This window comes from Trachurus trachurus (genome assembly GCF_905171665.1).
Source record: "Trachurus trachurus genome assembly, chromosome: 16".
NCBI classification, from domain to species: Eukaryota; Metazoa; Chordata; class Actinopteri; order Carangiformes; family Carangidae; genus Trachurus; species Trachurus trachurus.
In genome coordinates, this window is record NC_139902.1 from 15,636,555 (window position 1) to 15,648,820 (window position 12,266).

General features: G+C 40.6%; 2 protein-coding genes across 2 annotated transcripts; both read right to left on the minus strand.

The window, feature by feature from the left end:
- Window positions 1-499: 499 nt before the first annotated feature.
- Window positions 500-11,966, minus strand: LOC310999294 (uncharacterized protein). The gene is made up of 2 exons (XM_083989636.1): window positions 11,591-11,966; window positions 500-1,946 (listed from the first exon to the last, which is right to left on the minus strand). Exons 1-2 carry the CDS (start codon window positions 11,715-11,717, stop codon window positions 649-651), a joined length of 1,425 nt encoding a protein of 474 aa, XP_083845762.1. The 5' UTR covers window positions 11,718-11,966; the 3' UTR covers window positions 500-648.
- Window positions 3,036-7,585, minus strand: LOC310999131 (uncharacterized protein; the record flags this gene model as incomplete). Its single annotated transcript, XM_083989454.1, is given in 5 exon segments — window positions 3,036-4,149; window positions 4,151-4,183; window positions 4,185-4,192; window positions 4,195-4,896; window positions 6,994-7,585. Coding segments are annotated over 5 exon segments (1,401 nt in total). The 3' UTR covers window positions 3,036-4,083.
- Window positions 11,967-12,266: the final 300 nt, after the last annotated feature.

The window sequence follows — 12,266 nt, forward strand, 5'->3', positions numbered from 1 at the left end:
TATTCTCTTCATCTGCAATGTTGACTGAAATCTTCTTGAACTGAAAACCAGAAAACAAGGTAATAAGGCTGAATGTCTCATAGATCATTGGAGTTGAATAAAATGCAATCCCATCCTCACTGGAAAAACTCTGATGAACTGCTATGTTCTGGTAAAAGTAAAAAGTACTAGCCACTAGCCAGGTGATGGTGCTGTTGCAACATGTGATGAAGGATCCTCCTCACAGAGTAAAATCCCAATACAGTAGTGACAAACACATAATATTTTGAATGTATTGTCATTTATTTAAAAGTACAACGAGGTAATCAGTTTAAATGTTTTAAACCATTACTATTGCGACATGTTGGTTTCATCTCAAATAACATATGAAAAATATACATAAAAACATGCAGTATAATCTTATGGCATCAGACTTTTGAGGCTTAGTTTGTTACAAATAATCATGAACAGTCTCCCAAAGGTTTTGCCTAGAACACTGTGCAACAGAGACTCAATGTGGAAATTCAAGGAACACTACACCCGTGTCATTTGTTAAGCAATTGCTTCCGCATCTAAACCATCCCAGAAAAGTAAAAAAAATATATAGAGAGAGCGAGGGATAGAAGCAATTCACCAGAGTGAGAGAATAAATGCCTCTTTGAGCCTTCATCACTCAACACCATCCTGTGGAAAAGGCAGCTCCCCAGTAGCATGTTTTATATAATGCAAATGCAGGCTCGCTACATCATCAAAGCCCATATCACATTCAAAACACTCCCACTCCCAGTATTTATGCTCTCTGTACATATTTGTTTGCTGTGACTCGATCTTGTCCAGTTCCTGCCCTGCTTGTGGTTGCAACGTTTCTACTTTCGACTCGTCAGGTGGATCAGATCCAGCTTTGACAGGCAAGTAATGCAGAGGCTCTCCGCAGTCGGACTCTTCAGAGTTGGCATCATCCCCAACATCAGTATTGGCCTTTTGAGCTTCACTTCTCACGACACTTTCTTCCTCTCCCTCTCCACTCTTCCTCAGCTCTTCCATGTTTGTATCAATTTCTGGCTCCTCTTGAACACTAGAGAGAACTGGTGGCTTCCTTTTAATCACCCGCGTCTTTGTAAAAATCCCAGACCTCCTGCCTAGAGGCATCCCGCTGGACCCAACATAAGCCCAAAGATGCTTTTTTTTGTGTCTGATTACATTTCTAGCATGGGAAAAGGCCTTCCCACAGAATGAACACTGGTAAGGCTTGGCCCCAGTGTGGCTGTTGTAGTGATTCTTAAGCTGTGCAGCCCCTATAAATCTTTTGTGGCAAACATCACACTTGTGTCGCCTCAGACTGTGACTCTGCAGGTGTTTGTCTAGTGACACTTCATCAATGAAGCCTTTGGCACAACTGAGACACCAGAAGGGTCTCTCTTTGTGGACTTCAATGTGACTCAACCATGACTTCATAGAGGTGAAGTTTTTGTTACACTGATCACACTTAGGAGGTTTTTTTCTTTGCCTTCTGCGTGACCTGTGAACTCTCATGTGACCAAGCAGACGTGTTCGTCTGATGAACGACATCCCACATTCTGGACAGTCATAGTTATGCAGAGTCAGGACACTCTCCTTTTCTGGCTCTGGTTTCCTTCCATGCAGCTCTTGGTGTTTTTGGAAAGAGCTTAGGTACGTGTAAACCTTCCCACAGACCTCGCAAGTATAAACCTTTTGAGGATTCTTCTTCGCCGAGGCACTTTGTATTACATCTGACAGGTGTGTCTGCAATGAACTGCCTTCATCACATCCACCGGCAGCGTCACCAGCATTTATGTCTCCATCTTCTGCTGCAGGATTTCCGCTGTCTTCCATCTGACTATCTTCCTCCTCCTCTTCCATTGCATGCTGGTGCAGGTGAGTCTTGAAGACATGCCAGTCAGTAAACTTCAGTCCACAGTCCTTGCACACAATGCTGCATTGTTCGCCTGCAAGAGAGAGAAAAGAACAAATACTGATATTAAAATGCTTTATAAGATGTCTTTAGTTCATGTGTCACATTTTTGATCCTCATGAGTTTATTAAAATGAGCTAAAATATCTGACCTTTTTCTCATATGGAACTTATAATTCTTCTATGATATTCTGACATTGTGGAGTTTGGTGGAAAAAGCCTGGTAAGTTACCAATCTTTAATTGCAGCAGGTAAAACAAAACTTACAAGCCTGAGTCGTGGCTCGTCTTCTCTTCGTCACAGTTGATCAGAACATCATAAGACTCTTCATAAATCCAATTTGAATATCAGAGCACAGCACAATTAACATTTTATCAGGCATCGCAGCTCTGTAGGTTGGACTCAGAATTATACAGCTTCTCAATATGGAAACGGTAAATTAATAAGGCTGTAATTTTACTTCATATAACCTATTGTTTTCTCAATGACTCTGACCAAGAGAGAACAATTTAAATGTATTGTTTTGTGTAATATCAATAGATATTTACTTATTTATTTTAATCAAAATAAATAATGTCAAAATATGAAAATGCAAAGCAGCCAATTCCCATCCCCAAACACTGTATGAGAAATAGACAAATTATTCAAAAGAGAAGAATGAGATCACTGGGACGTGAACTTAAATATTTAAAATTAAATTTAAATGGGTAATCATTGCAGCTATTCTGGTGGCAGACTTAAGGCTCCATAATCCTTACATGCCATGTTTGAATTAGACCAAATCATTTCCATAAGAAAACTTCTGATATTTTGCAGTGAAGAAAACACACTTGTTTTTCAGTAACAGGTAACTTTGGTGTAAAATATTTCTGTCTCAATCATATCCACAGAAAAGATCAAGTACACAACATGTGTAAAAAGTATCAGTGCTATATAATAGGTGAGAATCATTAACAAGCCAAGCTGTTGAGTCAGCAAACATACAGGATGACAAAACTGAGGCTAAATTAACCACACAATCAATTAATTCACGAAAAATGTATCATTTTATTTTATCTCTTTAAAGAACATTCTCTTTTTGTTCCAGAAAAAGCAGGTTAAACAAGTAGTCAAAGGGTATATTGTTCATCTACGAAAAAAAAAGAAAGAAAGAAAAAAAAAGCTTTTCATAAGTTAATGTAGCAAAGCAAAGTCTCAATAGCAATCATACTCCACTACATTAGTGGTACAGTAAACTAACAACTACGCTACATGAACATAAAGTCTAGTTTAAGCAAATAATTATCTTTCTACAACATAGAAATCTAACATTGAAAAAAACATGGGAGCTTAAAAATCAATTAATGCAGAGTACATTGTACATAATGTACAATTACTTGACGGAGAAGTGTGTTTCATTGTAGTATCTGGCTTTAATGCGCCAAGCGGGACGCCTTTCCCATAAACAGTACACATTACTAAATTGATCATATCTTTATCTTTCTCTGCAATATGCAAATAGTACCTTATTCAGATATTTCAAACAACAACACCGAAATAGTAGTATACATTTGTTGTGCAGCTTTGTTTTAATTTTCTTCATAAACTTTGCAATAATTAGTGTGTCAACAACACTGTAAATCTCTCTGGAGTATTAAATAGAAGAGGACAGACACCTACATGCAATTCTTTTTGTTTTTCTTTCTTTTTTTGTTGATATATCTGATTATGAACCTCAACAATTCAGCCAGTGATTGCCAAAGAAATGAATAAGATTCAACTAACTTGATGACAACTCTTAGAAAAAAAAAAGCCCAATCTACTGGTGGCTCAGAACCAACACACTAATAACATCTCAACTCAAGTTTATGAAAGGGATTCTTCTTTAACATTTGTACAGATACTAACTAGTCCAGTGTAAAGAAAAGCCTGAGAACAAGAAAATAACCTAAGGAACTGTTCTTTATAAATATAAAAAAAATAGCATTGCAAAAAATATAGGAATTAACAGGTGAAGTGTTTGTCTACTTAACCTAAACAAAAGGTTGGATTAAGAATTTTCTAGCTCGACACATTTGACAATCTTTAAAACAAACAAAACACAAACAAAATACCCCCCCCCCCCCCCCCCCCAAAAAAAAAAAAAAAACTATCTACAGTGTCTTTGTTCTGGCTCTTTAGAGTTTGTTTTGTCTAAAACACTCCATTGACATGTTCAATATAGTGCTGGTGCAAACCCGTCTCTTGACAAAAAAGTAGTTCCACATTCAGGGCAAGTAAGGCCTTTGGTATCTCCTTATCAGATAGCAGCAGGAGAATCACTCTGCCCTTTGTAATCACCAATACATTCCTGGTGATGATCGATAAGGTCTTGTATTTCACTAAAGGTCCTTGGGCAAATGGAGCAATGATAGGAGTTGTTACAGTGCTGGGTTTCATGCTTTTCTAATGCAGTTGGTGAAAGAAAGGCTTTGCCACAATGTTGGCACTTATGGCTATTCTGTGACTGGCTGTCTGGGTTAAGTGTGGGTCGGATCGGTGTAGAAGTGGGAAAGGACTTGTTGGATTTTAGAGGCTTTGAGGTCATAGCAGTGCTGAGCCTGTAGCGGACTTCATTTGGGAGACGACAGCGGACTTCATCGTGCCAGGCGAGGTGCTGCTGCAGCTGGTTCTCGGCCCAAAAGCCGTGGCAGCACAATGCACAGCAAAAAGGCCGGCTCTTTGCCTTGGTCTTATGGGTGGATAATTGTTCCTCTGTTTGGAACGCTTTCCCACATTTATCACACTTGAAGAGGCATTTGACTGCATGCTCTGACAGACGGCTGGCTGGTGGGGACACCTCAGCTGTGTCTTCAGAAGCTAGGATCTCCTGTTTGGACTCCTGCTTTATCTCTGAGCACACTTTCTTATGGTCAATGAGTGCTCCTGCAGAACTGCACTGCTTCCCACAGTCAAGGCATGAGACATATTTCACAGGTAGGGGGTCAGATTGGATTGTCTTCCGTTCTGTATCAACAGGACAATTTTTGTTAGAAACAAGACAACTGCCCTTCCCTGTAGTGTTGTCTACAGCAGACAAATCCTCTATATTTCTGACTTTACTACTGGACGCAACAGACTCCTTTTTTGTAATCAAAGGAACCTTATTTTTGCCTTTTGTGCCGTTTGCGTGTGCTTGCCATTTGTGGGCACGCAGACCTCTTGCTTTAGCAAAGGTCATAGAGCAGATGGGACACTGGTGCGCTTTTCCCTTCAGTTTCGATGGTCTTGATTCACTTCCATTGACGCTGACATCAACTTGCACTGGGGGCCAGTCTACTGCAACAAGCTCATCTCCAGCCTCCAAAATTCTACTGTGATCATTTTCATAGTGGGCGGCTAGAAGTGAACCTTGCACAAAGGTCTCGTTAAATTCAGGGTATGAAAACTCTGAATTTTCAGCCAGTGTGCCGTCACTCTCCACACTTTTGCTTGACTCTGGCTGTGGCTCAGTGTTGGTTTGACACTGAGGGTTTAACAATTGGTGGCGCTGGAAAACACAATGGTTAAAAAACTGTTTGCCACATGCGTTACACCTAAAAGGTCCATCCTCGGTCTTACGGCCAACGGATGTCAAATCGGCATCTTTTAACGAGGACTGTGAAAATTTCTTTTCTTTGTGCCATCTTTTGTGGGAGCCCAGGGCCGAGTTGGATATGAATCGCCTCCCACATTCTGAGCAATGAAACATCCCTTTACTTGGCTCTTCCTGTTTTGGTTTCTTAAGCATTACTGACATGGCAACGTTTGCTTTTGTTACAGATTTGTAACCCTCAGCATGAACTCTTTTATGAAAATTCAACGCTCCAATGACTGAAAAGCTTCTGTCACACTTTTTGCATTTATATTTCAAATCTGTACCGGTTTCATCTTCGGTCTTAAGCTCCCCACTGTTAATTTCATTAATTACTTCTGTATTTAACATCAATTGCTCAGAGCTTTCCTGTGTGCTGACATCCATACTATCCTGGTCCAATGGTAGCTGATCATTCTTTTCTGCAGGTTCTGTCTTAAAGTCAACTGCCTGACTGTCTCTCTTCATGCACAGTTTTTGATGAGCCCGCAACGAGGCCTTATTGTTGAAATGTGCAAGGCATGTTGCACACTGGAGCTCTTCTAACTTGACAGTAGATCTAGGTGATGATGGCGAGTGCCCGGTTTCATAACCATGGCTTTTCATATGAAACTGAAGTGCTTTGGCCCGTGAAAACAGCTTCCCGCAGTCTGGGCAGCTGTATGTATTTTTTTTCAACTGCTCCATCTGATGCTGAAAAGACTTTATCGGTGGTGGGAGTAACTGGTCATTATGAACCACCTGGTGTCGGAGGAGGCTGGAAAAAAGGCGGAATGACCTGTTGCAAAGTTCACATTTATGATTTCCATTCTCATGTTTACGCATGTGCAATGCCATAATGCCTTTGTGACGAAACTTTCTACCACACACTGGACATGCAACTTTAATACTGGACCGTGGGTGTCCATTAACGTGCAAAGATCCTGCGACACCTTTTCTCAGCCTTAAATCTGCACACTCTTTCTGGTTTTGCTTATGGTGGGAGTAAGCTCCTAAAGACCAAAAACCCTTACCACACTGTTCGCAGTGATAAATCTTTGGGCCTAAAAGGGTTTTCTTTGGATTGTATTCTTTCTTAGTAACAGAGATATTCTCTTTCTTTTGTGCAGAGCAATTTTTCATATGGTTAAACAAACTAGCTGCTTGCAAATAAGATGTCATGCAATCTGGGCACTGATATTGTTTTCTTTTGGGATGATTTGACTGAATCAAGTTTTTCGTCTCTGATCCCTCCATCTGGTACAGTGCATCGTTGCTTGTGTTCTGAGCATCGTGTTGCTGTATGTGACTGCAGTGTGCTGCATAACTATCGGCCACATGGCCACATGTGTCACATGTGTAAACTGCCACTGACTGACCTTGAGTCTGTTGTCTTCTCTTATGAACCCCGTGCCACATTCTGTGAACGCGCAGTGATGAAGCACTAGAGAACCAACGGTAACACTCTGGACAATCAAATCTCTCCCCTGTCGTTTTATTCTCAGTCTCACTTGCTATCTGGGCACATTGCTCATCAGCTGTCTCAAAGTCAATCTGTACAATTTTCAAGTCCATAGGCTTGGAAAAAAGTGTGCTGGGGGAAACTTCAGTGTCACCGTCCTCTCTTATTTCCTGATCTGATTCACACAGTAGTTCAAGATCAGGATTCAGGTCCTGGATGGCCTCATCCTCAGATTCACTTGCACTGATCACCTGAACATTAAAGTCCCCCGGTTCATAACTCTCCAGTTCTTCATCAGTCTCATTTATTTGTGAGTCCTCTTCAGTAATACTGGTGGGAAGCACTACCTCTGGATCCACTTGTTCCTCCAGGTGCTCAGGCTCCTTTCTTTCACTTTCCAAACTGTTCTGTTGATGTAGCAGAGGGGTGGGCAGCTGGGCCTCTTTCTCCGTTTCTTTGAAAACATCTGTGTGATGAAGCTGATGAGAGTGAAGTGCTGAAGCCCTGGAAAACTTCAACCCACAATCCTTACATTCAAACGCCTTCTTCTGTAGCTGACACACTTGATGAAGAAACGACTTTGCTGGGGTCTCGTCACTGTGTGCCATGCGCTGATGCCTGTAGTAGAAGGTGAGCGTCATAAATACTTTTCCACATTCCTCACATGGAAACCTTTTCGCAGAGTCATCTGAGTGATTTGCATGCCATCGCTGATGGTTGAAAAGAGCGATGTGGCCACTGAAAGACTTATTACACTCACTACAGTAAAACTCGCCACCGTTTTTCTTTGGTTTTTCTTTCATTTCTTCTGGGGAGCACAAACTATTGCGACTAAATCGCTGATGTGTTTTCAGACGCATCGAAGCAGAAAAGGCTTTACCACATGAACACTTAAAAAGTTTTTCAGAAGCCTCATCTGCCTGAGTTTCAGAGGGCCTCGCTTCACCTATTGGCTCTTCAGAGTGAAAAGAATCTCCTGAACTCCGGTTTCGTGACTTGATTAACTTTTCCTCATGACAACGGCGGTGTGCATCAAGAGCTGAAGCACGAGAATAATTACGCCCGCAGGTCTCGCATTGAAATGACTTCTTTTTTAAATGTTCAAGGTCATGAAAAAGTGATTTGGAGGCTTGTCTGTGTGAGCGCTGATGGTTGAGAAAGTGTCCGATCACACCATAGCATTTCCCACAGTCTTGACATTCATACACATGTTGTTTTGTTATCCCAGAATTCGTCTGAATACCAGACCCTTTCTGGGGGGTTTGACCGTGGTTTGTCTCCATGTGCAAGAGGAATTCCCTCAGTTCGACAAATGAGAGTGAACATGTAGTACAAAAATTAGCTGTTGCACTGTCCTTTTCCGCTTCATGTAAGCCATCCAACTGGCGGCCTAAATGCACATTTCCTTGTAGGTGCTGTTGGCGATGCTCCAAGTAGGCTGTCTCCTCTCTGAAAGCTTCTCCACAATCCTGACAGCAGAAAACCCCAACCCCTAGAAATAGAAAGGGGAAAATAGGAGGTCAAAGCCACTCCTGTTTCCAAAGAAAGAAAGAAAGCAAGAAAGAAAGAAGAAAAAAAAAATTCACAAAAACATGTGCAATAAGATTTTTATTTTTTAAAGTGACTTAAATTTACAGTATAATAAAACAAAAGGAAACTTAAATAATGAAAAAGTATATCTTGGAACTATACCACTAATCCTAACCCCTAGGACAATTGCAGAATGTGATGCAGTTTTAAATAGGCAAACATTACTAAAACATGACACTGTAAGAGATTTAAGTGCTGCAACATGGGCTTAAAGGGATAGTTCAACATTTTGGCAAATTTTGCCCATTGCCATAATCCCTGTAGTCATAGGGTAGGTTAATTACCTTTAATTGCCGGTGCATGTTGTTTTAAGACCCGTGGGGTAGAGACGTGAGCTGCTCAGCTAACATGGTACATACAGTCCCCTGTCCCTCATCAAAACTTATAAAATACACAATCCAACAACTCCAAAAGGCTCTCGTGGAGAGGTTGTGACCTGCACATTCATCACTCTATGAAATAATACATTATAATTATGTAAAATTACGACACACGAAGCAAATACTCAGAACTACTTGCGCTTTTGAAATTACTCAGCCCAGCAGCCGTGTCTGGAATGTAGTTCTGGCTACGCATTTGCCTCGAAAACAACTCCGTTTCATAACATTACACGATTGTTTCATAGCGTGGTGAATGTGCAGGTCACAACTTGTCCATGAGAGCGTTTTGGAGTTGTTGGATTGTGTATCTGATGAGTTTGATGAGGGACGGGGACTACTGTATGTACCGTTACCTGAGCAGGTTGCGTCTCTGCCCCGCAGATCTCAAAACACTATGAAACGACAATAGGCTTTATGCACAGCTCCACTACTTCCTGAATTTAAACAAGCTCCTTTATTTCCTGTCTTACATTATTGAACAAACTGATTAATCCAGGTATGTCTGACTCTGACCTCATTAGTGACAACCAAGGGGGTGGGTCGGACTACACGCAGGCTTAACTCACAGTCGGCCATATTGGGACGGGCAACTTGCACAGACACTTGCATTAGTTAAGGTGGGTGATCCTGTCCTCTGCACTAAAAAAAATATTCATAACTCTGTGAAAAATAAATCAGTATGTAGCTATTACTTAAACTATTTGCATAATGTTACTTTTAAATTATCCGTGATTTTAAGTATGCTGCATCATAACTGCATAAACGTTCATAAAAAAATCTAATCGTTCGGAAATTGGACAAAAACTGAGCAAGTTCTGGTCATTATAGCAGAACATGTACCATTAAATCACGTAAGCAGGTGGAAAAGGAAACAACATTTTAAGATATTCTGGCGGTTTTGATATATGTAGTAAAATCCATAATATGCCTGAGTGCAAAAAGTCTAAGTAGTAAGAACTATACCAAGTAAAACCAGATGGGACCCCCTCCTACAAGCTCCACCACTGCTAAATATGTGCATGTACTTGACAATTTCAATTTAGTTCTAAACCCTATAGTGTTAATGCAAAGATTGTCCACATGCAGAAGTCACATGGAGAGGCCATATTGATTAAGGTTACCACCAACTCATTAAAAAGGCACTATGACAAAAAAAATTTGGACACCTGCCCCCTATTAGTTTATCATTTAAGGACATTTAGGTTATCAATAGAAAGAAAACCACAAAATGTGGCAACATACAGCACACTAAGACTGTATGGAGGATCTATGATTTATTTAAGCAACGCGTTTCGCATATAGCTTCTTCAGGCTCGTATTTGGGTAAAAACTAAAAACCCTTCACTTCCTGGCCCAAATACGAGCCTGAAGAAGCTACATGCGAAACGCGTTGTTTAAATAAATCATAGATCCTCCATACAGTCTTAGTGTGCAGTATGTTGCCACATTTTGTGGTTTTCTTTCTATTGGTTGTACTTTATGCCAGACTACCAGCACCTCGACTGTTCACTGTGCACAGGCATTTTTCTAATTTTTTGACATTTAGGTTATATTGGCCTGCAAACAGCAACATGACCTTGTCATAGTCTTTCCCAAGAGCACTCTTCCATCATAAATTACTCATCACAACTTTACTTTAATTATCTATTCATCACACATGATCAATAAATAGTTATTTTATTTTATTATTAAACCTAGTACCATCCATTAATATTTAAAAAATAATGTAACTAGAGAAAGTGGATTTATACACACACACACACTCACACAGTAGGTGTCCAAATATAGTATAAGTTTACAGTAATCTTTCTCTCTTAGTCAGAATCATGGTTTGTGTTATAAATAATGTTAATGAGGGTAAAATAAATAATAATATATAAAATAAATAATGTCAATGAGGGTAAACAAAAACAAACAAACAACCTCACAAAAGGATCTGACTTAAAAGATTAAACCTATTTAACTGTTGCTGGATGGCCAACACTGACAAAGCAAATTCCATGGGAAAGTATAAGACAAGGGAGTCAAAACATGACACAGACTGAACCTACGGCCTACACACATAAACCCGGAGTGTGTGCCCTACCACTGTGACGGTGACTAATAAGCTGCACATAGGAAGGCATCACTAACTAGGCCTGAGCTCATTAGCTTTCAAGTGCCAATTGATTAAATACCAATTTTCACTTTTGTAATTAGTTTATGGCTTATAAAATACAATTTGCAAGTCAGCATTTCATCTGTATGGTTTCCCTGGCTTGGCCTGTTCGTGCTCTGATCACACATTTACATGAGTATACCGTCTAAGATGCAGTTCATTGTGGTAAGTACCTGTGGCAACAACCTGATGTCGTACTTAAATGCAAACATCATTCATAAAAACCCAATATATCATGCCTGCACGTTGATGTGCGTTCCTGAATGGCTGTTGCATGGTTTAACAAATAAACAAAGCATTAATTAACAGGAAAGAGACACAAAGACGAAATGACGCAGTGCGAGTTAACGCTAACTTTATGCTCAATTGTTCTTTTATCCGTGGAGAAAATGTGTAATTGTTAAGTAACACATTTCCACGTTGTCGGGCTGTGGTTAGTGCAGGCAGGAGGTCACTGCTTGGACATGCTAGTGCTAATGACGCTAACGTGTGAATGACGGCTGCTGGTGGGTACTTACTGTCATCTGCCAGGTCCACGGCCGGTGAACCATTGTTGTTTCCCGATGCTCCGTGCCCGTCGAGCGGCTTGTCTGCAGCTCCGTCCTCCGTGGTCGCAGCCGCGGCGGCGGCAGCAGCTCCGTCCATCTTGGCGTGGCTGCTGTGTGGTGGCTCTAGCTTCCTCCAGCTAGTCCTCGTTAGCTTAGCAGTCGCGCTTATTCAAGTTTTCTTCGTCAGCGCAAAGGTTTTCTGAAATGAACAAACACAATGCGAACGACAGTCTACTTCGTTATCTCTATACAGAGCAGCATCTTGAGCAGCATCTTTTTTTTAAAAAACAATTTGGGTGATGATAAACGGCAAGGCTAGCTGTGTAGCACACACACCTGCACTGTCCTCTGTCTGTTATGTGTGTGTATCTATGGGCGGAAGTTGAGTCTTCTTCTACTGTTTTCAGTCCTCCAGACCAGGATGGACCCGCAGCAATTATACCGGCATGTAAATAATTTTGCATAAGTAATAAAAATATAGACAAATAAATAACTACATAGCCAAGTAATATGAAATATAAAACTGTTATGATATGGATACCAGGCATACAAAATTTCAAGAAGAAAATGCACTGTCATTACAACTTGGATAACAGCTAGCTTTTACTTTTCTTAACCCAAATTCAAAACTACGATTTCACATTTG